Source organism: Culex quinquefasciatus, chromosome 2 (genome assembly GCF_015732765.1).
Source record: "Culex quinquefasciatus strain JHB chromosome 2, VPISU_Cqui_1.0_pri_paternal, whole genome shotgun sequence".
Lineage (NCBI taxonomy): Eukaryota > Metazoa > Arthropoda > Insecta > Diptera > Culicidae > Culex > Culex quinquefasciatus.
In genome coordinates, this window is record NC_051862.1 from 182,555,216 (window position 1) to 182,581,345 (window position 26,130).

At 40.9% G+C, this 26,130-nt stretch overlaps 5 protein-coding genes across 14 annotated transcripts in view; 3 read left to right on the forward strand and 2 right to left on the reverse strand.

Moving 5' to 3' along the window:
- Positions 1–4,885: 4,885 nt before the first annotated feature.
- LOC6041540 (homocysteine S-methyltransferase) lies at positions 4,886–8,578 on the forward strand. Of its 6 annotated transcripts, none has more exons than XM_038256877.1 (4): positions 4,886–5,269; positions 7,257–7,810; positions 7,875–8,182; positions 8,242–8,578. In XM_038256877.1, the coding sequence occupies exons 2-4, from the start codon at positions 7,301–7,303 to the stop codon at positions 8,396–8,398; spliced, it is 975 nt and encodes a 324-aa protein (XP_038112805.1). In that variant the 5' UTR covers positions 4,886–5,269; positions 7,257–7,300; the 3' UTR covers positions 8,399–8,578. The 6 variants fall into 6 exon arrangements, with proteins under 6 accessions (XP_038112805.1, XP_038112803.1, XP_038112806.1 ...); XM_038256875.1 differs by having other exon boundaries at positions 7,269–7,810; XM_038256878.1 differs by lacking the exon at positions 4,886–5,269 and adding an exon at positions 5,298–5,417.
- A 2,152-nt stretch (positions 8,579–10,730) lies between these two features.
- Positions 10,731–11,603, forward strand: LOC6041539. Its single transcript, XM_001850734.2, has 4 exons — positions 10,731–10,824; positions 10,890–10,928; positions 10,994–11,107; positions 11,176–11,603. The coding sequence occupies exons 1-4, from the start codon at positions 10,771–10,773 to the stop codon at positions 11,494–11,496; spliced, it is 528 nt and encodes a 175-aa protein (XP_001850786.1). The 5' UTR covers positions 10,731–10,770; the 3' UTR covers positions 11,497–11,603.
- Positions 11,604–13,834: 2,231 nt separating this feature from the next.
- LOC6041538 (general odorant-binding protein 66) lies at positions 13,835–14,701 on the reverse strand. Its single transcript, XM_001850733.2, has 5 exons — positions 14,596–14,701; positions 14,500–14,541; positions 14,330–14,437; positions 14,002–14,272; positions 13,835–13,940 (listed from the first exon to the last, which is right to left on the reverse strand). The coding sequence occupies exons 1-5, from the start codon at positions 14,641–14,643 to the stop codon at positions 13,891–13,893; spliced, it is 519 nt and encodes a 172-aa protein (XP_001850785.2). The 5' UTR covers positions 14,644–14,701; the 3' UTR covers positions 13,835–13,890.
- A 543-nt stretch (positions 14,702–15,244) lies between these two features.
- LOC119767723 (general odorant-binding protein 66-like) lies at positions 15,245–16,122 on the forward strand. Of its 2 annotated transcripts, none has more exons than XM_038257035.1 (5): positions 15,245–15,347; positions 15,419–15,463; positions 15,529–15,651; positions 15,706–15,973; positions 16,032–16,122. In XM_038257035.1, the coding sequence occupies exons 1-5, from the start codon at positions 15,309–15,311 to the stop codon at positions 16,082–16,084; spliced, it is 528 nt and encodes a 175-aa protein (XP_038112963.1). In that variant the 5' UTR covers positions 15,245–15,308; the 3' UTR covers positions 16,085–16,122. The 2 variants fall into 2 exon arrangements, with proteins under 2 accessions (XP_038112963.1, XP_038112964.1); XM_038257036.1 differs by having other exon boundaries at positions 15,529–15,648.
- Positions 16,123–18,845: 2,723 nt separating this feature from the next.
- LOC6041536 (locomotion-related protein Hikaru genki) overlaps positions 18,846–26,130 on the reverse strand; it is a 38,231-nt gene continuing 30,946 nt past the window's right edge. Inside the window, exons 4-13 of one of the 4 annotated variants that reach the window (XM_038253246.1) lie at positions 24,682–25,410; positions 23,616–23,822; positions 22,943–23,280; positions 22,716–22,878; positions 22,477–22,650; positions 22,107–22,241; positions 21,909–22,052; positions 21,641–21,850; positions 20,572–20,772; positions 18,846–20,142 (exon numbers count right to left, since the gene is read on the reverse strand). In XM_038253246.1, the coding sequence (XP_038109174.1) occupies positions 19,928–20,142; positions 20,572–20,772; positions 21,641–21,850; positions 21,909–22,052; positions 22,107–22,241; positions 22,477–22,650; positions 22,716–22,878; positions 22,943–23,280; positions 23,616–23,822; positions 24,682–25,410 (2,516 nt within the window). In that variant the 3' untranslated portion in view covers positions 18,846–19,927. Of the gene's footprint in view, positions 20,143–20,571; positions 20,773–21,640; positions 21,851–21,908; positions 22,053–22,106; positions 22,242–22,476; positions 22,651–22,715; positions 22,879–22,942; positions 23,281–23,615; positions 23,835–24,681; positions 25,411–26,130 lie in introns of all 4 variants that reach the window. The other 3 variants (XM_038253245.1, XM_038253248.1, XM_038253247.1) reach the window with 3 other exon arrangements.

Genomic DNA, 26,130 nt, shown 5'->3' on the forward strand with positions numbered 1-26,130 from the left:
ACAACGGAAGCGTCGGAAAATCCATGAAGCTCAATCGCGACAGTCGACGGGCTGATAACATAGCGTGGAATCCGAATTTCACTAACCTTGGGGAGGGCTCTACGGAAACACAACCACGACGCCAGAAGATCTCCTTCGACCTTAGCGTCCCATGGCAACTCAATCAACCACAACTTCTGCATGTAAAGCTTCGCAACAACAATCACGGGGGATAGAAATCCGATGGGATCAAACAACCTGCCGATTTCAGAGAAAATACTTCGCTTGGTGAATTCGATGACATCTTTTGGAAGACGCACCACGAACATAAATTCGTCAGACTGGGGACACCATGTCAGACCCAGTGCCTTGACGACCTCGTTTCCTTGATCGAGGCACACAAGTTTCTCGCGATCAGATTCGGGAACACTACTCAACACTTCCTGGCAATTCGAGCTCCATTTGTGGACACGAAAACCTCCAGACTCAAGCATCTTTCGAATCTGCCGCTGGACGACTACAGCTTCGTCAGCGGAGCTAGCACCGGAAAGGATATCATCGACATAACAATCATCACGAACCACCTCAGATGCTAGCGGAAAATTCTCTCTTTCATCTTGACACAACTGAACTAGACATCTGGTCGAGAGGAAAGGGGCAGCTGCTGTACCGTAAGTTACCGTCTGTAACTCCAGCACGCGAATCGGCTTTGAAGAGTCACTCCTCCACAGAATTCTCTGGAACCTCGTCTGAGACGAGTCGATAAGCACTTGCCGATACATTTTTTCAATATCGGCAGTGAATGCAATGGGGTTTTTACGAAATCTGAGGAGGATACTGAACAAATCACTTTGGACCGGCTTTCCAACGTGGAGAACCTCGTTGAGCGACTTCGCCGTAGAACCTTGCTTGGCCGACGCGTCGAACACTACTCGCAGTTTCGTGGTCGAGCTCATCGGCCTCAGGACGGCGTGGTGGGGCATGTAGTACCGATGCTGGTCTACATCCTTGGACTCATCAACCTCACGACAATGACCAAGGGTTTCATACTCATCAATGAACTTAGCATACTGCTGCTTCAGACTTGGTTCTCTGTTGAGACGGCGCTCCAACAGCAGGAACCGACGAAGAGCGAGCGAACGGTTGTCTGGCAACCCTGAAACATCTTCTCGAAAAGGTAATCTAACAACAAATCGACCTGACGGCAAACGACTATGCGTTTCCACGAACAACGTCTCACATTCATCAACATCAGAGGGTGGGGGCGTTGGATCGGCAAGATCCTCGACCTCCCAAAACTTGGAAATCGTTTGATTCAGCACATCCAACGAAGCGTTGTTCGCGATGTGTGAATGGTTCACAGAATTCTCGATTTCGCCGGAAAATACCCAGCCGAAATGAGTTTCGCGCAACTCTGGCAGACCGTCTGCCAGGTGCAGCTGTCCTGACTTAAGCAGGCTGAAAAACATGGAGGCACCAATCAACATATCAATTCTCTCGGGGACATTGAACTCTGGATCCGCAAGTTGGATTCCCACTGGGATCGACCAGGAGGAAACATCAATCTTCGATCCGGGGATGATTCCAGTCACCTTTGGAACCACCAGACATGTGATACTGGCGGCGAAGGCCGAGTATCTGGAATGAACGGTAACCCTGACTTTCTCCCTAGCATACACCTTTGACCCACCTACACCAGCGATTGGAACGTACAGCGACTCACGAGGGGCCTTCAACTTGTCGGCAATCCGCTCGGAGAGAAAGTTCACTTGCGAACCACTATCAAGAAGCGCACGGCAAGGAACGGGATCTCCATCATTCTCGATCAGGACAAGAGCCGTCAGCAACATCACAGTTTTCAAACTCTGGGAATGGTTGGATGAACATGAAGAGTTGAGAGGGGTTTGCTGCTGCAGGTTCTGACTCAGTGTAGTGGACGTGGGAAGGTTGGGAGATTTAGACTGAGGTGTTGTAGGGTTTGTTACTTGGAGGCTTGGGGTTGGTCTTACGCTTTGAGCTTTGGAGAAAGAGTCGTTATGGAGCAAGGTGTGGTGTTTCTTGTGGCAAGTCTGACATTTCAGATTGCTGGAGCAACCAGAAAGTCGATGACCAGCTCGGAGGCAGTTAAAACATAACTTCAACTCACTAACTTTGGCATTGCGCCGGAACTGTCATCGCCAGCAACTTCGAACATTCAAAGTGACGGTGATCCGCCCCACAAACCAGACATGACTTGGCGACCTTTGCAGATGTGGCAGTATGGGCTTTTGGGGTTGGTTTGGGGCAAGATGGCTTGGTGTTGCTTTGCTCCTTTGCTGAGCTCAAGACGCGCGAATTTTGGGAACGTTCAAGGACTTGGCACTCGGTTTTCAGAAATTGCAATGTTTGTTTAAAGTCTGGCAACTCACCTTGTTTCTGCGTCCTTTCCCACTGCTGTCTAGTACTATCATCTAAGCACCCTACCACTAGCTTGTTAATGATAAGTCCTGACAGCCTGTCGACGACGAGTCCTTGGTACTGCAATCCGGCGACGTGGCGATCACAGGCTTTGGTGAGCGCCTGCAAGTCCTTGTGGTTTCCTTGGTGATTGGCTTGAGCTGCAACAATCCATCGATGTGTGTATCCACGATGACACGTTGGTTCTCGAACTGCTCGCTGATCTCCTTCCAAACTTGCTCGTAGTTGTTGTCTTGAATCATCTTTGCGGTGATCAACCCAGCTGCATCACCGACCAGAGCTTTGTCGAGGTGATGCAGCTTCATGGCGTCGGAATCGCGGGTGCGACCGACGAGGTCCTCGAACATGGCCTTGAACTTTGGCCAGTTCTCCGTCTGTCCGTCGAAGGTCGGTATCGGTGCTCGAAGAGGTTGCTGTTGCACGATCACTTGAGGCGCCACCCGTTGGCACCGACTTGAAGGGGCCGGTCCAGCGACCGGCTGGTTGAACATCTCCATCAGCTCTTCGACCAGCACCAGCGTTTCGGTGTGAAGCTGGTCAAACACGTCGAGCACATCATCTTGTTCCTCCTTCTTGTCAACCGCTTCGATCACTTCACGATGGCGCAACACGTACTCCTGGTAGTGCGCTTCCAGCTTCTTCTCGTACACCTTCAGCGTCGCCTTGGTTATCCTCTGCGGGTTCTTCTTGGCTTCGTCAAGGGCGTTCTTAATTCTCGTCACTTTTCCCTTGACCTGTCCCCGCTGATGAATCAGCGACTTCACTTCATCTGGATTCACGGGCTGCTTCATTGGCGTGTGTAACACCATTTTGGCGCTCTCACTTCACTTCACTTGTGTCTCAAAGTTTGAGTTCACTTTTGCAACCTTTTGCTTGTTGCAACTTTTTGTCCACGGCGTGGACGCACTTTGCCAACTTTTTGGCACACGAGTTTTTGGTTTGTAAAACACTTTGGCTGTGCTTCACTTTGGTCTCTTTAGACCCACTTGTCAGTTTTTCCTCGCATCCGCCAAAGGCCACTTTCACTCGTCCGGATTGACGGACCACTTTAACTTCCGGTTGGCGACTCTCGTTGAACGTTCACTTGAAGAACCATGAAGGTCAGCACTTTTCGCACAAATCCGGCTCGACGGACCATGAAGGAGCGCTAGGCCCGGCTCCAGGAGGGCTTGATGATTGTCCAACCTTTCCACTGTGTTGCAGGGAATTCCGTGGCACAACACAGCTTCAAGGCGAAAATCGGCGAGTGGACTGTATTCACAACTTTTTCCTTCAGTGGACTCCTTTGGCCAGGATGCAAGAAAACAGCTTGTTTCACGATGTTAACTTCTATATTTACAAGCTTAAACTGACTTACGGACTAACAAATTCATTTAGTTTTAAAGCATACATTTTCGGCCAAATTTGCCGAATCTTCTTCTTGCAACAAAATTATTCTTCTTCTTTAATCTCCTCTCGGGTGCGCAATCCTTTTCCCTAAACCATGTACACGCCACTTCTTCTTTCCATTCATTTACTTCGTTCATCCCTACTCCCTGTTCTCCTATTGGTCTGTTTGCGCAAGCTGCCTGTTCAGACGCGCTGCGCGTCCTTGAGCCTATTGTGTGCTGTGAGATACATGAATGAAATATGTGTGAAAGGGAAAGGACACGAATGGTGAGTTGGTCTGCGGTTATTTACATGCTATTGTTTCTTTTCTTCTTCAATGTGTGGCGTGTATGTGCGGGTACATTTGTGTTGTGTTATGTGCTTGAAACAATGGAAGGATTAATCGACACTGTGGAAATGGATGGATTATTCTTGCAAATTTACTATACCTGACACTGTTAAAAAATCATATCGGTTGGAAACTATATCTTCTGAGCTGAAAATTGGGCAAATTAAATCTACTTTGGCGTTGGCGCCAACAACAATCTTTTGGAAAAAGAACAAATACATGAAAAAAAATGTGTTTACAAACCCATTCTATTTTGTAAAAACAGCTTATGTTTGAAAAGGTATCAAAACCCAAAGGACTTTTATTTTAAAAGTTCTAATATTCTTTCCAATTGGATAGTTTGGTTGAATGTTCTAGACATGGATTATTTTTGCAAGCTCGTTGTTAAAAGGTATTACATTTCTATTGCATCCCCATTCCCCCCAAGAATGGCCAAATTCCCCCCCAGGGGGGAATTCCTCACCGGTTGAGAAACACTGCCTTAAATGCTCAGCTAACAAAAGTTAATGTTAATAAACTGTTTTCAACGTTCTGATAAAACAAAAATATTTCAAATAGAAACATTTTCTTTGAAATTGCATACGATCCTACGCACAGCTGTCTACTGTCCCTGCACTAATATATTCACAGAAATTTGTTTAGTATTCCACCTCACAACACTAAGGTGCACACTAGAAACACTTCGAAAGCACGTACTAACTGAGTAAACTCAAACAAGAGAGAGAGAGGGCCATACCACCATATTGCATTGCACGTCCAACCGTCGATCCGTTTGGAAGCATCATCGCCATCGGATTTTCGCTGCCCCCAAGGAACAAACTAAACTCGGATTGTTTGTTTTCAAATCCAACCCAAGTATTACTTCATTTTCGCGCGTTATCTACTAATCTTTATGTCTGTTTAGTGCCGCCCGCTCGTCCATCACGTTTGATAATAGTTTGAGTCTGTGGGGAAGCGTGATAAGGTGTCTTCTCTCAGTGTAATGGTGTTTTTGTTATTGCTTGGCTTGGACTAAACGACCCAAACAAATTGTATCAACGGGCAAAGTGCTGTGCGCGCGTGCTGCCTTCCCCATCCCTGCTGCTCTTTTATTGTATAGTACGAGACTAGTTCGATGTAAGTATAATCTCTAATAGACCATACCCCAGTGAGTGATGTCTGTCGTGCTGAAGGAGATAGACACAGAGTGAACGTTTGTTCAACCTCGCGTCCAAGGACTTCAAGTTGACTTCCAGTTGAGGCAAAATTGCAGACCTTGGCAGTGGTTAGTTGTTCTGTATAGTGATGCAAATCAAAAGAATAACAATGAGTTTACTACTCAATAGTGTTGGATTGGTTTTGAACACGTTGGCTACAAATAAGACATTGTTACAGTTTGTTGAGCTTGCTTGGTGGGTATGTAAATATTTACCAATCATCTCGAAATAGCTCCAAGACTGTGCCGTTACCTCAAGTGAATGAATTCAATTTTGTGAGGAGAAATATTTTGTTATTGTAGTCGCATACTAGTTTGTTGTTACATTTAGTTATTGAGTAGCCCTCTACAAACCATGCTGTAATATATCTTCAGTGATTAAGATGTAGAACTATACAATTTTGTTCTACAAAAACTTGATTTCATTTATTCATTTCAAATAGGGGAAATTCTAGTATGTTTGGCAGGTTAAGCACTCGCTCCTAACTCCATCCAATTTGCTGATTTTCACTATTTAAACAACTAATTTTGCAAAACTTTGATAGAAACTTGTTTGCTCACTTCTTTTTGAGCTCACTCGATTTCAGTTGAAAACGCTTTTAATAAGGCACGTTGGAATTAGATGCTGTTCCCATTATACATTAAAAAAAGTGTTCCAAAATTGAAATACATTGTCACGACAGAAGGGGTTTTGACAGCACCTTGAAAGGAAAAGTCATTAGGGAATTGATCGTTATTTTCATCTCCAAACTAGTACAAATTCTTTATAGACTGCTTCTTATCATCAACGTGAAAAAATTTCATTGATTTCCATGGGTGATAAAAAAATCCCTGGATTTTTTTATATAGATATATAAATAAAACTTATTAAAAAGCTATATATTGTTGCTCCTACTTATCTAATAATATGGCATAATTAGTTAGTGTTAAGATACAGCCTGAGCATTTTAGATGGAGGCGGTGAAATAAATTAACTTAAACTAAATATGCAACGAAATAATTAAAACGATGATTATCCCGCCAGACTGAGATGAGATCTTATTTATTTACTCAGTGTAACTGCAAACAAATGTTATGGCAAAATAGCAGAATAGAGAACAGCAGAAGCAACATTTTCAGAAAATTCTTTTTTTATTATAGACTTGAACACACGGTACCAACAACATTTGATTCTTAACGGGTTTAAACTCATTTTACCACTAAATTTCAATAACAACAATTATAATCAGACAAGGTCAAGAATCCTCTCCCGCAGCAACACTTGCATCATCCATTCTCCATAGCAGTTGGTCCGAGCCCGATCCACACCCGGTGAGTTTGGCAGGTTATCAGAGGTCAGTGTTTGCTTCTGAAAGCAGCTACAACGTCACTTTATCAGCACATTTATACTGGTTGTAGCCGGAAAAGAAAGCCTTACAGTTTATTCAACTCGTACTCGAAGGTATGGCCTTGAGAATTGGGTCAAAAGTTTCAAATCAGCTTGAAATATTTTTGAATTGAAATATCAATTTCAATACAATTGGTGTTTTATTTGAAATTAACAGTTCTGCTCCAGGATGTTACATTTGCAATTCTGAGATTTGGAGAACCTTTCAACTGAGATTAGTTCAAAAGCCTTTGCAGGGAAGGTATATATTTTTTAGTTTAGATTTTGTTAGCTGATATTCTTGAGAAAAAAAAACCCTAAATCTAAGTGAATTTAAATTCAATATTAAGCAAATTTGATGTTTTGTTTGCATGAAATCTCCTATAGAAAGCCACTAATTGCACTCTCTACAAAGGTTACCACCAATTGACCCTTAGAAGTCTAACACTGCTCGCCAAAGCACAGTGTTGTTATCGCCCTTGTTCTTCATATTTCACTGATAACGTCCCGCTCCTGCTCTTTTAAACGGTCATCATTCCCAGCTTTACTTTCAGTCTTTGTTTTACCGTTGACCAAGTGAGGAAAGATGACCAGCAGCCGACTGCCAGTGACGGTTTTGGACGGTGGATTCGCGACCCAGCTGTCGGTTCATGTGGGAAAACATGTCGACGGAGATCCGTTGTGGAGTGCCCGGTTCAACGCGACCAATCCGAACGCAGTGTACAAGACCCATCTGGATTTTCTGGAGGCTGGGGCTCAGTGCATCATGACCAACACTTACCAGGCCAGTATCGAAGGTTACGGGGAGTACTTGGACCTTAGTGAAGCGGCCAGTATTCAGCTGATCAAATCGACGGTCAAGTTGGCCCACATGGCCCGCACGAAGCACTTGGCGGAAAGTGACATCCGGGAGATTCCATTGGTGGTGGCCTCGATTGGACCGTACGGCGCACATCTGCATGACGGATCCGAGTATACCGGAGAGTACGCGGACTACGTTTCGGCGGACACTATTCAGAAATGGCACCGCAGTAGAATCGACGCCTGTTTGGAGGCTGGCGTTGATGTGCTGGGAATAGAAACAATTCCGTGCAAGGTAACTTTTCTTGATATACAAATTTGTGAATGATGGTTAAATCGTCTTACTGATTCCCCCCCAGATGGAAGCCGACGCCATGCTGGAGATGATGACCGAGGATTACCCGCACGTAAAGTTTTGGATCTCGTTCCAGTGCAAGGACAGTGGCCACCTTGCACGTGGGGAGAACTTTGCCGAGACGGTCTCGTACATCTGGAACAAGGCTAAATTACTAGGAAACGACAATCTTATCGCGCTCGGTGTCAACTGTGTCCATCCGCAGTTTGTGACGCCTCTATTCCGGGCTGTCAACGAGAAACGATCGCCGGTGGAACGGATCCCGCTGATCGTGTACCCCAACTCGGGAGAGGTTTACAGCGTTGAAACTGGGTAAGCTTGTGATTTTTCTATTTGTTACAGCAAAACCTTTAAAAATAACCTAATTTTAGATGGCAAGGCAAGGAGGATTGCGTCCCCCTGGAACAGTACGTGCCGCAGTGGATCGATCTAGGGGCACGTTTTATTGGCGGGTGCTGCCGCACCTATGCACGTGATATCAAGCGGATCAAGCAGGCTGTGACCGCACTGCAGACAGGAACTCTGTGATTGGGGAAGTAGTATGCTGTTCGTTAAAAAAATTTGATGAGATTTTCTTCGATATGATTGCCTGTGACAGTGAGATTTGTATCTCTTATTTCTTAGGATTTGAAATTATGACTTTATTTTAATTGTTTTTTAATGATTTTTAAATTTACTCAATAAACGCTTATGTCTACAAAAAGTGAACCTGTTGTATTCAATTCGAAAATCCAGACAAACTGTTACTAATTGTTAACTTTTTGTATTTAGTAGTTACCTATGAAAACAGCATGTTTCGAAAAAAAACATTATCGGATCGGGCTCAAAATTGTTCTGGGGGTTCCCTGAAGAAAATAGTTAGGCCCGTAAAGATTTGATGAAAAATAGCATAGATACACGAGGATAAGCATTTTTGAATATTTTCAACTACTGACTTAGACTCTTGAACAACTTTTAGTAATGGAAACTTCAAAATTTATATATTCTGACATATTGATCGAATCTAGCTCTCGGAAATAAAATCTACAGGGAGCACATAAATTATGTGAAACATTCAAAATTCAATAAATGCAATTTTGCCAGAACCGGCTTGAACAGCGAAGAAAAATTAAACTTAAGTTGTCAAATCCCTAAACAAAATCAGTTAAATCATTTAATTTTATTGTAGGTGTATCAAGTAAATGTGCATTGTCTTTATACAGCAATTCCCCACGAAAACAGCATGATTCCAAAAAAAGTTCTCCGATCGGGCCCAAAATTTCCTTGGCCGAAATAATTAGACCCGTACCCGTGACCTACGCCGTGTTAGGGTGGTCCGAAAAATTGCAACTTTCGTCGATCTGCGCAAGAACGATTTTTTTCAAAAAATCATATCTCCGCGCCATTACATTCGATTTTATCTGTCCTAGACACAAAAGAAAGATGATTAGTTTGGCTATTTGAAAAAAAATAGTAAGAAGTTTCAAAAATCTAGCTTCACATATGAAAAGGTCGTATGAAAACTTAAAATGCTGTTTTGAAGGTCTCGGGACCAAAGAGCCTATGTCTGAAAATATTTTTATCGGATTCCTCGGAAAATTTCACATAACATATCAAAAAATGGTGAAGTTATGTTTTCAATACTCTGGGATACGATTTTTTGAATATAAAAACTAAGTTTTTAGACGCGCCACGCGCAAAAATGGGAAAATAACGAAAACGGGAAAAATTGTATTTTTTCACTAAAACAGCGATAACTTGAAAATTTCAGCAATAACCTATACATGTTAGGGTACCAAAAATTTTCGTAATTAAAATACGCAACTTTTGGTATCCTATAGGTTATCGCTGAAATGTTCAAGTTATCGCTGTTTTAGTGAAAAAATACAATTTTTCCCGTTTTCGTCATTTTACCATTCTCGCGCGTGGCGCGTCGAAAAACCCAGTTTTTATTTTCAAAAAATCGTATCTCAGAGTATCGAAAACATAACTTCACAATTTTTTGATATGTTATGTGAAATTTTCCGAAAAATCCGATAAAGATATTTTCAGACAAAGGCTCCGAGGAATCCGATAAAAATATTTTCAGACAAAGGCTCTTTGGTCCCGAGACCTTCAAAACAGCATTTTTTTTTCGTACGACCTTTTCAAATGTTATGCTATATTTTTGAAACTTCTTACTATTTTTCTCAAATAGCCAAACTAATCACCTTTATTTTGCGTCTAGAACAGATAAAATCGGATAAAATGACGCGGAGACATGATTTTTTGAAAAAAGTAGTTTTAGCGAAAATCGACGAAAATTGCCATTTTTCGGACCACCCTAACACGGCGTAGGTCACCCTAATGGCCAAACAAAAAAAAATATTTGTCTTATTATTTCGGCCAAGGAACCCCCAGAAAATTTTTGAGAGCGATCGGAGAACTTCTTTTTCGAATCATGCTGTTTTCGTGGGGAATTGCTGTATAATAAAAAAAAATCGCAGTTATTTGTGTATCAAATGTCGTATCCCCAAATTATTGAGTTTTTATTATGTATACAGATGCATTTGACAAATGCAAAAATTAATAATTGTAGCTTAATAGCAAATAATTTTATTAATTTGAGATAATATGAAGCATTAAAAAAAAAAAATATGAGCGAATGGCCAGAAAGTACAAGCACGCCGAAATGATAAATACAGCTGAGTGTAATCTGATTTGTTTAAAATCTATAATACCCATCCGACCAACTAACAGTTTTCAGTTCAAAATAATTATATGTTAAGCTTATATCATTAAATGCAATGTAGATCATCAATTTATTACAATAACACCTTTTAGCTAAAAATGTGACCATGACTTTGGCTTTAGCAAGCAAATAAAGCCTATAAATGCAAAATTTTACAGCTTCATTTCAGTTGCTCAACGTTAGTACAAAAATGCAGCACATAAGCTCATTTTTACTTCTGTCGTGTGTTCTACTCTTGGCAAAGGTGCTTTTTAAAACAAATCTCTCCATCACAAACTTAACTAAACTATTTTGATTGTTGTTTTTTAGAGTGCACTTGGGGAAGACTGCATTGACTACGATGAGCATGTAAGAATACAATTTTAAAGTTACATTTGAAAATGGAAACTCATAAAAAAAAACAAATCTTATAGAAAGACGAGATAGAAGGATGTTGCTCACTGCCTCCGGTTCTGCCAGGTGACAATGCCAAGGAATGTGCTGAGGAGGCCAAGGGAAAGGCGTCCGATGTGCACAACCTGTATGCCGTAAGAGAACTCCACACTCTAGGCATTTTTCAATTTCTACAAACAACTCAACTTTTTTTTCCAAATAGTGCTTCTTTGAGTGCTACAGCGAACGGAACGGAATCGTGAGCGGCAACTCGGTCAACCTGGACACGCTGAACGGGTTTGCGGACGCCCAGGGAGGCGCGGTCGGGGACGCCTGGAAGGCCGTGTTTGCAAAGTGTGCCGGCACGTCGGACGAGATCATCCAGAGCATCCAGGGCCACAGTCTGAAGTGCAACCCGTACGCGCTGGAGCTGAAGACGTGCTTCGTGTTCGAGATCGATCGGGTTTGCCCGGACGAGTACTTCCAGTCCAGCGAGCTGTGCGACAAGATTCGGGGAGGAACTCCGTACTGCCACCATCAGTAGGTGATGCAGGGGTTGAACACTTGGAGCAAAATGATGAAGGATCGGTTTCTGCTAGCTTAGATTATGTTTAAATTGATTGAAATAAAGGTACTAAAATCCATGCTTAATCTACTTTTTTTTTCTAAATAGCAGAGATAGTGATTTTGAAATCTATCCAACACTTAAAAATTGCATGAATTAAAAATAATTATATTAAGAGTAGACTGTAATGAAAGACGCAACTTTTAGTACTCAAAAAATTATAGGTCATCGCTTAAATTTTAAAGTTATCGCAATCTTAGTGAAAGAAGTAGACTTTTCCCGTTTTCGTCATTTTCTTGTTTTGACTCGAGGTGCGTCAAAGATCCCAGTTTTTATATTCAATAAGTTGTAACTCCGAATCCAGTAGTTACAATTTCACCATTTTTAGATATGTTATGTTAAATTTCTCGAGGAATCCGATAAAATATTTTCAAACATAGACTCTCTGGTCCCGAGTCCTTAAATGCAGCATTTGAAGTCTCTTTTTTAAATGCCAAGCTAGGCTTTTGAAACTTATATTTTTCACCATAAGCCTAAGAAATCTCAAATCAGTTGAAACTGCGTTGAGTAATGATTTTTTTTAAATGTGGTTTTTGCAAAAAAAAAATTACGAAAATTGCAATTTTTTGGACAACTTTAACATGGCGTAGGTGTGAGGAAGAGTTGAAACTTATCTGAAAAACTCAATCAAAAATTATCAGAAATCATAAAAATATCAAAAATTAATTTCAAAAAATAGCATTACTCAAACACATTTTTTTTTTATAGTGCGAGGTATGCTTTCCACTAGTCATAACAATTCTAAATTATTTTTCTGAAATTTGTTTATGTTTAAAAGTTATTTCCACTTTATTTCTACAAAGTAACAAAAAATATATTCTGCTAAAACACTCATCCAAACCACAAAAACTATATGTTCGAAAAGAAAAAAATACCTCTCTGTGTAATCGCAGAAATGAAAAGTTGATGTTATTTTGTAAACTTGCTTGACATCAAATACGTGTTTTAATTATGTGTGTCTACCACCAAATTGCGTGCACTTTTTTATTAAATTTCGTAATTGAATAAATGTCAATGTGCTCAATATTAAAACTGTGCCCGAAAGTAAAATATGTTGATGAGCAATTCTATCAGATTTCGGTCATTCGATTTTTTTTGTACATTTTAATTCAAAAATCTGTATCTTTTGAAGGAATTTTTTGATCGATTTGGTGTCTTCGGCAAAGTTGTATGTATGGATAAGGACTACACTGAAAAATAATGATACACGGTAAAAAAAATTTGGTGATTTTTAATTTAACTATTTGTCACTAAAACTTGATTTGCAAAAAAAAAACTATTTTTTATTTTTTTTAATTTTTGATATGTTTTAGGGGACAAAAAATTCCAACTTTTTAGAAGTTTCCAGGTTGTGCAAAAAATCTTTGACCTAGTAATGATTTTTTGTATCAATACTATTTATTTGAAAAAATCGAAATATTGGTCGCAAAAATTTTTCAACTTCATTATTCGATGTAAAATCAAATCATAAAGTACTTTAGTGAAATTTTGATAAAGTGTACCGTTTTCAAGTTATAGCCATTTGTAGGTAACTCTCTATATTATGCTTTTTTGAAATTTGTTGATACGACCTTTAGTTGCTAAGATAAGGCAAGGCTTAAAAAGCAGAAAAATTGATGTTTTTCAAGTCTCACCCAAACAACCCACCATTTTCTACCATTTTCATTTTATGTCCCATATAAAAAAATAAAAATAGTAATTTTTTGCAAATCAGGTTTTAGTGACAAAAAGTTAAATTAAAAATCACCAAAAAAAAATTTACCGTGTATCATTTTTTTTTTCAGTGTAGTCCTTATCCATACCTACAACTTTGCCGAGGACACCAAATTGATCAAAAATTTCCTTCAAAAGATATAGATTTTTGAATTTTCATATATCATGGACAACTGCCAAATTTGTATGGAAATTTATATGGACAAATTAATTATGCAAAATTGTTCCTTTGGGCATACCGAAGGCACCAAAAAAGTTTCAGCCGTATCAAAAAATACAAAAATTCAAATAAAAAAAAGATCGATTTCGTAGAGAACTGCTCTGATGTAATCAGTTTGCAGAACACAAAAGCTCAACCCTCTATTGCCCTTTTTGTTAGTTTCAATCAACAATTTAAAATAAACAGATATTGATAGAATTATTATTTTCTAACTTTGAGATTTATTTTATATTACGACACAAGTCAAATTTCAATTTCAAAATTTTTACCAGTCAAAAAATGGGCTCTCGAATAAAAGACCAGCACCTCATGAAACGAATATAATTATTTATTTCAAACATGGTTTATTGAAAATGTCTCTTAGCGTCGTCACTTCTCATTTACTGAGGACATTTTGGAACTCCGGCCTTGATTTTATCGCAGACATCGGCTGAAATTGAACAAATTACTTGATTATTCTGAGTCCACACAAAAGCAACAAAAAAACCCACATTTCTTCCAGAAATTCTCCGGGCACTCGGCATAGATGTGCCGCATGATGCACTCCCCAACCATGAACGCAAAAGGACTGCACTTCATGCTGTGGTTAGCAGTTTCCTCAGCCAATTTGGCAGCCTGTTCAGCGCACAGTTCTATGGCGGCGATCACCACCTTCTTCATCTCCTCGTCCGGTACCTTGTTGGCATTTTCCAACAGCTTGTCCTTGCTCACTGTAGTGCCCTGAATGACGCCCGTTTTGTCGCCCACGCACTCGTAGATGCACTAAGTTTGTTTTGTTAATGCAAAATGAATTTCAAACTTGAACAAAAAACTTCTTACCGCGATCAATTCTTCCCCGGAAAGATCTTTGTACTTTTCGACACACTCCTCGGCAACGGACAAATCGATTGGGTTGTGCATATCACAGCACTCGGAAATTTCCTTTGCCTATTGGAAAATACAATCTGTAACTAAAGTTAGATTCAAAATACAAATAATGTCCAAAATACCTGCGTCTTAGTATCAATGCAGTCCTCTCCATTAACAGTGGCCTGAAAATGTTTGTTGTATTAAAACGATCATTCTAATAAAAAAATATCAAATACCTCAAAGGACACGCCCAGCAAAACAATGATCAAGCCAAAGAAATGCATCTTGATAATTTTTTTTAGCAGCAAAACTTTTGGGAAAGCTTCAGTCTTTCTGAAAGAAATATTTCCAGCGTTTCAACTTTTATATGGCGCGTTTTTCGATTTCAACTAAGGTAAACAATAATTAAAATGTGTGAAAAGCAAACGATATCATCTCGCACAAATGATTGCTGTTGCCGGAAGGCAGAAAGTGGTTATCAGATTATTTTAGAAATTGTAGATTATTTTTGTTTACAAAAAAAGGTTTTTTGTCGTTTAAAAAACAGACTACGATAGTACATTTTCACTTTGACTTGATTGAGGAAAAATAATGTGACTAATTTAAATAGACTAGATCAAAAATTACCCATATTCATCTAATTATTGAAATTTTGAAATCCACAGTGATACAAATTACAAACTTACACCAATTTGGCAAATTGCAGTTAACTTTTTAGGTGAAAATTCTATTTATCGGTTTTTTAAGTATATGGAATGATATCTTTCCATTTTTATTATTTCATATAAAACAAATCATATTTTTTTCATTTTCAAAATAATTAAATTCTCGATTAAAAATTCACAATTTGCCCTCAACAAAGTAATGTTCATGAAAGCTTCAAGGCAAACCATACTCAGATTATTGACACGTTCAGAATTAAAAGCTAGCATCATTTTCCGTCTTCAATATGCTTACAACAGTTGCTTTGGGATTTCTAGTGTTATCCGTATGATTTTTTAATTAATAATTTTGTTTAGTTTTATGCGCTGATATCAAAACTCTTGAACATTTTTACAGCTTCATCAAGCCAACAGCCAGGAATGTATCGACAGGAAAAAATATGTTCGTTGAAGGTTTCATTTGATACTTTTAAATTATGTATTCAAAATTCGTTTTGTTTCTTTCAGGAAGCTCAAGTCAATGCTTGTTGTGACTTTCCTCAATTTTTTACTTCACCGTCAACTTATCAACGGCAAGCTTGTCAGGAGGAACTGAAAAATATGGCCTTGGATAGAAACAATCAAGTTGTAGTAAGTCAAAAAATTGAAAGAATATGACATTTTAAAAAATGTTAAAAATTCCAGTGTGCCGTAAAATGTCAGATGGAAAAGCAAGGTATTCTAGAAAAGGACAGGGTGGACGTCAAAAAATCGAATGAACTCACCAAGCACCTGGACGAGGAAACCAGGGACGTTATGGCACGGCTCATTGAGATGTGCGTCAGGATTACCAACGAGCAACGCTCGCACTTGACGAAAACCCAGTACAAGTGCAGCTTCTTTGCGTATGGTTTTTTGCTCTGTCTTACCGAAAAAATGCGCGCCAATTGTCCGGATAAATATTGGAAGAGCGGTAAAGTATTTTATAACAGTTGGTTTTCGATTAATTTACGTGGAATTATATTTTCCAGGAGGAATTTGCGACCAATGGGATAAACTCGGATACTGCGATGATGGGAACTAAAAAAAAATCATTCATGAACACAAAATCTAACCAGTTTTAAATAAAATAATTTAAAACTTTAGTTTTACCTATGTTTTATTTTAACATATGAAAAAAAAATCAAGAGGTGCATAGGAACTCTGTACTATTCTGTACTAGGAATAAATACAATATCTCCACATTTTATACCATAAACAGATTCCCAAAATTCGGTTTCAACCCTGAGATATTTGAGTGGCTTATATGGACACATGACCGCCACTTAGTCACCGAACCATTGTGGCCCATATGGCAAAGGCACGGTACAATATGCCGAAGGTCTTGGGTTCGAGTTTCGGTACCGGTACTTTTTTTTATAGATGAACTTTTTTTGAAGATGAACCCATGAGTAAAGTACTCTTGGTAATTTCGGGATTTATCCTCTCCGTTCGCACACAGTACCATTTTACTACCGAATCGTGCTCTTTATCCTCTCGTATGCCGATGGCCAGTTCTGGGTGTAAAAAAAAAACGTGCATTGTTGTCAGATTGAAAGAAATTTCAATCTTGTCGTGCTGTCTTGACACACCCTGAAAATAGTATGTAAGTGTGACAACTGGGTAAAGGGATTTCTGGTCAGAACGAGTTTGTCATACGCACATTCCCGACTACCATAAACATTTTTATTTGTAACTATGACTCCGGCAACCAAATTCAACAAAACTTCGGGACAATACACAGAATGGTGAACAAAAAAATGCGCTTGTTCTTGTGTTTGTTATTGTTTGCATTGCGTGCTCTATTTTTTGTTTATTCTAAGTCCAACATTAAAACGCGTTTTCCCAGAACGTCAAAAAGCGACGTGTGACAAGATAGCACGGCAACAAATGTAAACAATAAGTTTATCCCGCTAGCTCCGATGGACATATGAGCAACTCTCTACAAAATCGGCTGATTTCGACCATTTTTATTTTTTGTATTTTTTTATTTGGCACAAACTTTGTGGGGGCCTTTCCTATGACCAAATATGCTATTTTGTGTCATTGGTTCACCCATACAAGTCTCCATACAATTTTGGCAGCTGTCCATACAAAATGGTATGTAAATATTCAAACAGCTGTAACTTTTGAGTGAATTTTCTGATCAATTTGGTGTCTTCGGCAAAGTTGTGTGTATTGTTGAGATTATTGAGAAAAAAATAGGTACACGAAAAAAATGCAAATTTTTTAATCAACTTTTTTTCACAAAAACTCATTTTCCAAAAATACACATTGAATATTGGACCTCGGGTTGCTGAGATAGAACCGCTTTAAGAAAAAGAAACAGGAAAATTTAAGTTTTCTAAGTCTTACCAAAACAACCACCCATTTTCTAATGTCGATATCTCAGCAACTAATGGTCCGATTTTCAATGTTAAAACATGAAACATTCGTGAAATTTTCCGATCTTTTCGAAAAAAATGTTTTGAATTTTTTTAAATCAAGACTAGCATTTTAAATTGGCGTAATATTCAATGTTTGGCCCTTTTAATATGCTAGTATTGATTTAAAAAATTTCAAAATGTTTTTTTGAAAAGATCGGAAAATTTCACGAATGTTTCGTGTTTTAACAATGAAAATCGGACCATTAGTTGCTGAGATATCGTCATTAGAAAATGGTGGGTTGTTTTGGTGAGACTTAGAAAACTTCAATGTTCCTGTTTCTTTTTCTTAAAGCGGTTCTATCTCAGCAACCCGAGGTCCAATATTCAATGTCTCTTAGACAAATTTATAGCAAATTTTCTGAACTTTTAAAAAAATATATTTTTAAAAATGGTCACTCATGCTCACTTATTTCGCTAAAATTAAACTTTTGGTGGCTATATCTTGAAAACGGAGCCTTTTATCAAAAAACCTGTAAAGTGGTTTTCGATTGAAAATTCAATTCTGCATTAAAAAATAACGTAAAATTTGTTTTTGCATGAAATTTCCTTTTTTTCCAAAAATCACTATTTTTTCAAAAACGCATAACTCGGCGGCAGTTTTTTTAACCATGTTTTTCTATGGCTCAAAAAATGCTAATTTTTATCCCCTAAAACATATCAAAAATCTCAAAACTCAAAAAATACGTATTTTGGGAAATTGAGTTTTTGTGAAAAAAAAGTTAGCATATAAGCATAATCATAGGTGCCCACCCGCAGTTGCTACTCCGTTATTGACCAGGACCTCCAGAAGTTACATCCACGAGCCGAGAGTTTTTGTGAAAAAAAGTTGATTAAAAAATCAGCAATTTTTTTTCCGTGTACCTATTTTTTTCTCAATAGTCCTCAACAATACACACAACTTTGCCGAAGACACCAATTGATCAGAAAATTCACTCAAAAGTTACAGCTGTTTGAATATTTACATACCATTTTTGTATGGACAGCAGCCAAAATTGTATGGAGACTTGTATGGGTGAGCCAATGACGCAAAATAGCTTCTTTGGTCATAGGGAAGGCCCCCACAGAGTTTGAGCCAAATCAAAAAATACAAATAAAATCCTTTTCCGGTTTTGGTAGAGAATTGCTCATATCTGAAGCAACAATTGTAAGGGGCGGTACGACATTGCTCTTACGGTATTTCGTTCTTATGAAACACATTTAAAAAATGTCAAGGATCAGTATAGAAAATACATATTTTACTAATAGAAAAATATTCAAAATCAACTGGGATCGTTTTTGACCCTTTGACAAAGTGTAAGGAATTTAATTCCCTACAAGAATCTCACACTCGTTCAAGTTTGGTAATACCTGCATTTCATAACAAATAAAAGAACGCTTTCGCAGGTTTTTTTTAATACATGTACTTTATTTCTCCATGCAATAATAATTGATTTCACAGTAACAGTGGGATGTATATTTGATTTTTAAATGGAACATCTGTTAGTCGGAAAAGTTACTCAAACTCAAGCGTTTCTCTAGAGTTAAGGGCTATGTTTGTAATGAAGGACCTTTTTTAAGGTTGATTATACTGTTAAAACAATCTGTTTTGAGTCTGTTTTTTTATGCAACTTGTAAACTGTTTGTAACTTACTTGGGTTTACTAAACTGTTGTCAGTGGTTGGGAATTATACATTCCATCATTCTGACATTGTTTGTTTTAAACTATTGAACAAACTGTGAGTTTGAAAAAGTGAAGCGTGACAGTAAGAATAGTCGTTAAATGTGGTAAGTTAAGCGGTTTTGATTATAGAGTTTGTGTATGTTTGTTCTCTGTGTCGATCGGTGTGATCTAAGCGTTTTACATAGATTTTTTTTCTTTGTTTTGATAGATAGAGTTTTAGACAAAGTAAATGTTTTACATTTGGATTGATATGATTGATCAAGAGTTGTGTGTTAGGAGATATATAGGCTGTTGCTGCTGTTGTTTGATATATATAGGTGGGAACATAGAAACAATCTCTGTTATTGCGCGGTTTTGTCGACAATGTTATCTGATTCGCAATAAACGACTAGGTTTACGTGCTAGAAATCTGCTGCAGTTGGATAATAATTATTGTGAAGGTAAATTCGTCCAAAGAATTGCTTCCGGAGCGTTGTCGCTCTCATCCTCGTCCTAAACGCTTATTTTGGAAAACTACTGATATCTACTATAAGGTACAGTACCACGTGTCTCTTGGATGGCTTCAAATACTATATATATATGTGTGTGTGTGTGTGTGTTTTTGTCTGCTCTACATGGGGTAAACCGTTTCAAGTTGTACTTTCATAAAAAACATCAAACCATTCGTAGATTACGTAACGAGATCAGGCTGCACGTAGCTCCGTATCCACTCCGCTCCTCTTGTCATACAAGAGTTTCCTGTATAGAATCTTTACTGTGTTATCACAATGCGGTCTTCCGGGGTCCGGGTTCCTTGGGTTGGTTAGATCTCCTCGTAGCTTCGACACTGGGGCACCGGTCCGGACCAGTCTCCTTCGGGCGTACAGCGCGGACGTTCCGGCGGTCCACCGTTGACTCCGTGCTCAACGAAGCCGGGTCGGCACTGCACCGTCAGGTAGTCTCCCGGGTCATAGTGGAACTTGAGCGGAGCTATCAATCCATTCGGGGGATCTCCCGGGTACGGGCACTGGGCCTTACCTGGATTGTGGAAGGGAAAACGAGGTACGGGAAACGAAAGGTTAGGGTTCAAATCTGGCCGGATCGAGGTGTAACTTATTCGTGACACTAACACTATATTGACACCACCACGCCACGCAAACCGGACACGTGTAGCGAGAGCTCGTGAAGACTTTGGCAGGTGCTCGGACCAATCGTGAGGGAAGCAGAAATTTATTCGGTCATTTGTGATCAATTGGATGGTCAGATTATGGGGGAGTTGATCGAGGTCGCACGTGGTACATCGGGGGTGTGTGTGTCGAGCAAGCAAATTGTATATTTGTGATTTTTTTAAATGATTTCTCGAAACAGTAAAACTACCCTAAAAACACTCACTAATCTGCTTCTACAGTCACGCTACAAAGACAAACGGACGACGACGAGGTGACGTGTGTGCACTCGTTTACTTACAGAACGGCGGCGGATGGGACCAGAAGCCTGTTTCGGTGCACACTATCGATGCTTCCCCCACCAGCAGGTGGCCCTCGGTGCAGCTAAAGGTGACCAGCGCACCGACGGCGTACCGATTGTTGCGCTGGCCGAACGTGTTCAGCCCGCTCGTTCCGTCGATGCGTCCGTTCAGCGGAATCAACGGCTGCGGACACTGGATCGCTGGAGGATGATGGCAGTCGGGTGAGCAGGCAGGGATTAGAAACCGAACATACAGGACAAGTGCTCATTTGTAAGGTGATGTGAGGGTGTGGACAGTGGCGTACAGAGGTAAGCTTCGGTTTGAAGAAAAACATTACTGTTTCGAACAGAACTGAAGAGTCAGAGTCAGAGTAAGCAATTGATGTCGACAGATCCTTTAAATCCGGGGAGTCGAATCAAAAATCGCCAAATCCTCGAATCGCCAAAAACCTTTTTCGCTTGCGAATTTTCATCATCCGCGAAAGAGAGGAGAGGAGGCCAATCACGCAAAATCGCTCACGAACTTGCCGAAAAATCAGTTTGAATCACAACATTAATTTAGTTCATTTTGCATACAAACATTGTTCATTTACGAACAGTGACAGGTCGTTTTTGGACGTCACACCTGCAAAAATAATCCAGATGATGATTTTTTGAGTTTCTTTTAACGGATCTTTCGTGCGCGAGAAAGGAGCATCAAAAGATTTTTTTTCTGAGATTCTTTCATCACTGCGCAAAAAGTTTTAGGGAATGTCGAGGAGAATTCAATTGAATTCAGGGTAGATAAGGTAAGTCATTCAATATTGAACTCTCAGTGAGTAACACTTAACCTCTGTATGCCATTGTTGGAAAATTGGTGCCTTCCAGTAAGTATCGAACAGACACGATAGCATGATGAATGAGTATCGCTTTCAATTGGCTTGCTCTTTAAGATGTAACCCTGAGGGACGACTTAAAGTTAAGCATGGTTCATATGCGGATAGAGAGATGCGATGCGATAACATATTGTACAGAAGGAATGTTCATGAATCATGATCGTTCTGCTTGCTGGACGCCAGCGCACTCATACCACGACATCTTGGGATGGGTCCGCTCCAGTGACCGTTCGGTTCGCACTCCAACCCGGGCGGACCACTGAGGCGGTATCCCCAGGCACAGCGGAAAACGGCACGTCCCCAGGCCGAGGTGTTGAGCTCAACTAGACTCAGGTGCGGATCTTCCAGGAAAAGCGGCGGACACTGGATCGGATGACAGTTGGGTTGCGGCGAGGACCAATTTCCTGATATAAAAAAATGCTTGTTAATGTGGAGTTAAGGTTAGATCGATCAACCTCTCACCGGAAGCCAAGCAGGTTGCATTCGCTGTTCCTTGCAGGGAGTACCCTAGTGGGCAGCGATAAAGTGCCCTCTGACCAAGTTTAATGCCTTCTAGGCGTAGTGATAACGGTGGTCTTGGCTCGGTCAAAGCTGCACACTGTGAAACTGAAATCGAAACTCATTATTGCAGTTGCTTGTCCAAACTGGAAATTCACCCACCTGCCACCACAATCACGATACTGTTGGTGAGGCCACGTGGCGAGGCGCACGTGTACGTGCCCGAGTCCTGCGCCTGGATGTCCTTGATGGTGAGCCGGTAGCGGGAGGCCTTCTCCTCTGGAACCGCAGACCAACCTACATTGAAAAAATCAGGTATTGGGTTGAATTGGTTTACGCTACTGCCGGGCTGTTCTACAAGGGGCGGGAAGAAAGGATAGCAACCGATGTAAGATCGAACACACGATAGAGGAACGCATGCTGCTGTGAACAAGGATGTGAGGTGAACAGAAATTTCAAGATTTTTTACGGTGGTAGAACTCCAATTGGGATGAGCAGTTCAATGCTGAACGACCTTATTCAAATCGCCTACCGGTTAGATATTGCCGGAACCACCCGGTCCAGGTCCACTCGGGAGATCCTCGGCGTCGTGGATACATGCAGTCCAAGTGCATGGTACTGGTTGGAAGGACTGCTAACACACCGGAAGGCTCGTAGGCCGCTGAACCGACGCCCACCTTGATGCGGATTGACGGAGGACTATCATCTAAAATTTAAAAAAATATATCAAAATTAATTTGAATAATCAATATTAAATTGGATATAAAATACCAGAATAATTGGTCAGCAGTGTAGTCGGAACGCAGGATGGCATCTTCGGAGCCCAGAGTCCGTTGGAGCAGAGAACCTTCGTTTCACCCAGCAGTTTGTAGAGTCCCAAATCGCGGCATCGCGCTTGCAAGGTATGTCCATGGGGAAGATCCCAGCCCAGAGTCTGAAAATGTAAGCAAGTGTGACTTTCCCACTGTCAGAACAGAAAAATCAAAGCTTCATCTTACCACCGAAACATTCTTGTAGCTCAGCAGCAGATGCGGCGGAATGTGGTCCACCACGCAGCGCTTGTACAGCGGTTCGAACTTGAGCTGGCCGTTTTCGTCCTGCTCGTGCTCGTTCATCGCACAAACCGGTCCCACCCAGTGGCCGCGGACGCACTGGATCTTGCACAGCCGATGCCCCCCGAGCGGTCCCACCTCACCCTGGAAACGCACCTCGGAGACCTCGCGGAACTGGTGCAGCTCGGGACTTTCCTCGATCTCTTCGCTGGACTCTTCCCGGTCGGGGTTCTCCCGCGAGTCCGGCAGCGGAGGAACATAGCTTCCGTCCTCGTCAAAGTTTCCTGGGGGTTGGTGGATGGGGGATTAGTCTTCCGGACTGAGCCAACTCTTTGTTGTTTGATGCGCAAAGCAATTAAAAGCTGAGTTTTGGAAGCGTTATGAAAGCTGAAAACACTCTTTATTGGGCTAATAATGGTCAAATGCTATGGTTCTGGCTGAGGATGGAATATGCTAGTGATTTGGCACGCGGATTTCTGTCGAAGAAGCGTTGCTTAAATGCGGCTTTCCTTAGCGGATTCTGCAGCGAAATGCTCGAGGTTGGTAAAAAGTGCAAGAAATTCAAAAAAACAGGAATGATCCTAAAGTAAGATGGGTCACACTACCAAGTAAGGCTCACCTTTGTTGGAATTGCGATTGATACTTTTGCTGCCACTATCGCTACCGCCCTTCGGACGACTTAGAGCACCCGTGGCCTTACCGGACTTACGCTTACCACGTACCATGGAATCACCCTGGTCGGGTAGCCCCTGCAGCTGCAGGGTGGCGTCCTCGGAGGTACGGCCGCCCTTGCCGCGGTCCTCTTGCTCCGGGTCGTCCGGGTGATCTAGATCGTGTTCTAGTTTCAGTATTATAAAACAAGTGTGAACTGCGGCTGGCTCTTAAACTACTAACAGGCTCTCTCTCTCGTTCTTTTGCTCCTTCCGCTCTATAAAACTCTTCAAACCTTGCTTAAAATCACAGTCAATCCTACTCCGGGGTTTTAATGATACGAAATTTTGAATTTTAATTTCAGCAGGTCATGTCCAAGTACATCGGATTGCCAATTCCAGATCGAAACCAAATTCATCGTTGTGTGGATTTGTGATTTTATACACGCTGTTACTACTGAACACCCAACAACACAAACAATTCAAACTTTCAAACAAATTCCCGGCCTCTATCTAACTGGAATGATCAGAAGTTTTGTAAAGCTTTCTTTAGTATTTTAATTGAATTGAAATACAGTTCAGACTCGATTAGCCTTAGCCTCGATTATCCGAAGGTTTCGGAACTTCGGATAATCGAAACATGGCATAAAACAATCATTGTTTTTATTTTCTCATGTTAATCGTTAATAATTTCTAAATCACTGAAGTGTCATTTTTCCCAGGATACCGCATAATAAAATCTAGACTGTGTCATCAATATTTTTTGAATTTAAAAAAATAATAGATTAAGTTTAATATTAGACCAATTATTAGTTGTCGATAAGGTAAAATTACCAAATGAAATTCAAATATGATAAATTTTTTGATTGAATGCTCTTTAGAACTGCATTTAAATAATTTTTTACAATGAATTAAATTTCGAAAATTAACTTGAAAATTCCTTTTGAGTGCAATATATCCAATGTTCCATCTTCTGATCATTCCAGTGCCCACCCTCCTATCTACCCACCTCAACCCCGACCACACCGCCCTCACCTTGCTTGTTATGTCTGGTGATACTCTTGCTGCCTCCGCTGTCGCTGCCACTTCCCTTGGCCCTGCTCAGCGCACCCGTCGTTTTGCCCGACTTTCGCTTGACTCGGGCCATAATCCCCGCCACCCCACCACGTCCGTCGTCCTCGACCTCCGCTTCCAGCACCTCCCCGATCTCGTTCTTATCCACGTAACGATCCTCCCGGTCCTCGTTGTCCTGCCCGTCAGCACCGTCCAGCTGGTTCCCGTTGAGGAAGACATTGTCGTACACGCTGTGATCGCTGTCGTTCTCGTTGAACACGTTGTTGATCACGATCACCGGCGTTTGTTCCTGGTGCAGGGCGTTGTCCTGGCCGTACGATCCGTCCGAAAGGGATGAACGCCGGAAGCGACGGGCCGGTCGACGTCTGAGGGCTCGTTTGGCTCGATTTTTGTACGACGATCCTGGGAATGAGGCCGCGGCCAACGATTCCCGAGCTTCGGCATTCTGGATGCCCATCTCCCACCAGAATGGTGTGTCATCGTGCGTCAGTTGGGCCTCCTGGTTGTCCAGGCTGATACCGGCTACGGCGGACTTTTTCCCGTCCACGAACTCAAAGTCTGCCGTCGTAAAGTCCTGCGGCACGTAGATCTGCGTAGTTTCGAACGTTACGAACGGGGCCTCCGTGGTGGGGTAATGCTTCCGCGGGCGGGAAACCTTTAGATCCGGCGGCGGACATCCGGTGGAGGTTTCTGAAATTGAAACGCATTTATAGTTTAGTCAATTTAAAAATGTTTAGATCCCGTTATTTCCCACTCCATCTGACTCCAAGAATTCAACATCCTGTTATAATTGGAACGGCTTTCCACAGAACTCATATTAATTTGCTTGCCAGAAATGCTAATAAATTCCACTCGAAATGATACATCCTTCATGCTCAGAGCTAGCTGCACAGCTCCACGTGACCGAGCCCACATTTCACAGATGATTTACCGACTATAGCTGTTATAGCAATACGGTCGGCTTCCGTTCTCATCCAGTCGGAAGAATCTGTGCCACCGAGAGTCAAGATGCCTATCCGTTTGCTGTGTAAAGACCACGACAACCGCAAAGCCCTTTACACATTGCATGCAAGCCAGAGTTATGCTCGCATCGCATCTTCGCTAGCAAACAATTTGATGAACTCTTGGGCCAGGGTTGATAGCTTAGCCGTAACTCCGGCCCGACAACAGATCTCGTATCTTTCACAGATGAGGGCACACACGCACATACAGTCAGGACAAGACAAGTCCCATTACTCATCGGGTTATAAATCTAATTACTCTCGAGCATTATTGGAAGTGAAAGACTACATTACGTCGTACAGAGCAGCCTTTACTGTACCGTTAACAGTACAGGACTTCATTTTGATACCTTATTTTCACAAATAAATAAAAGTACAATTATTAAGAAAATATAAAATATCCATTAAA

What these genes read in the sequence shown, in the direction of transcription:
- LOC6041540 (XM_038256877.1), top strand. Translation starts at nt 7,301, where the DNA reads ATGACCAGCAGCCGACTGCCAGTGACGGTTTTGGACGGTGGATTCGCG. An exon ending in TAGAAACAATTCCGTGCAAG is followed by an intron (nt 7,811 to 7,874) that starts GTAACTTTTCTT and finishes ATTCCCCCCCAG; the next exon opens with ATGGAAGCCGACGCCATGCT. An exon ending in GTTTACAGCGTTGAAACTGG is followed by an intron (nt 8,183 to 8,241) that starts GTAAGCTTGTGA and finishes ACCTAATTTTAG; the next exon opens with ATGGCAAGGCAAGGAGGATT.
- LOC6041539 (XM_001850734.2), top strand. Translation starts at nt 10,771, where the DNA reads ATGCAGCACATAAGCTCATTTTTACTTCTGTCGTGTGTTCTACTCTTG. An exon ending in GTGTTCTACTCTTGGCAAAG is followed by an intron (nt 10,825 to 10,889) that starts GTGCTTTTTAAA and finishes GTTGTTTTTTAG; the next exon opens with AGTGCACTTGGGGAAGACTG. An exon ending in GCATTGACTACGATGAGCAT is followed by an intron (nt 10,929 to 10,993) that starts GTAAGAATACAA and finishes CAAATCTTATAG; the next exon opens with AAAGACGAGATAGAAGGATG.
- LOC6041538 (XM_001850733.2), bottom strand. Translation starts at nt 14,643, where the DNA reads ATGCATTTCTTTGGCTTGATCATTGTTTTGCTGGGCGTGTCCTTTGAG. An exon ending in CCGGGGAAGAATTGATCGCG is followed by an intron (nt 14,273 to 14,329) that starts GTAAGAAGTTTT and finishes AAACAAACTTAG; the next exon opens with TGCATCTACGAGTGCGTGGG. An exon ending in GGAGAATTTCTGGAAGAAAT is followed by an intron (nt 13,941 to 14,001) that starts GTGGGTTTTTTT and finishes GTTCAATTTCAG; the next exon opens with CCGATGTCTGCGATAAAATC.
- LOC119767723 (XM_038257035.1), top strand. Translation starts at nt 15,309, where the DNA reads ATGCTTACAACAGTTGCTTTGGGATTTCTAGTGTTATCC. An exon ending in TGGGATTTCTAGTGTTATCC is followed by an intron (nt 15,348 to 15,418) that starts GTATGATTTTTT and finishes ACATTTTTACAG; the next exon opens with CTTCATCAAGCCAACAGCCA. An exon ending in ATAGAAACAATCAAGTTGTA is followed by an intron (nt 15,652 to 15,705) that starts GTAAGTCAAAAA and finishes TAAAAATTCCAG; the next exon opens with TGTGCCGTAAAATGTCAGAT.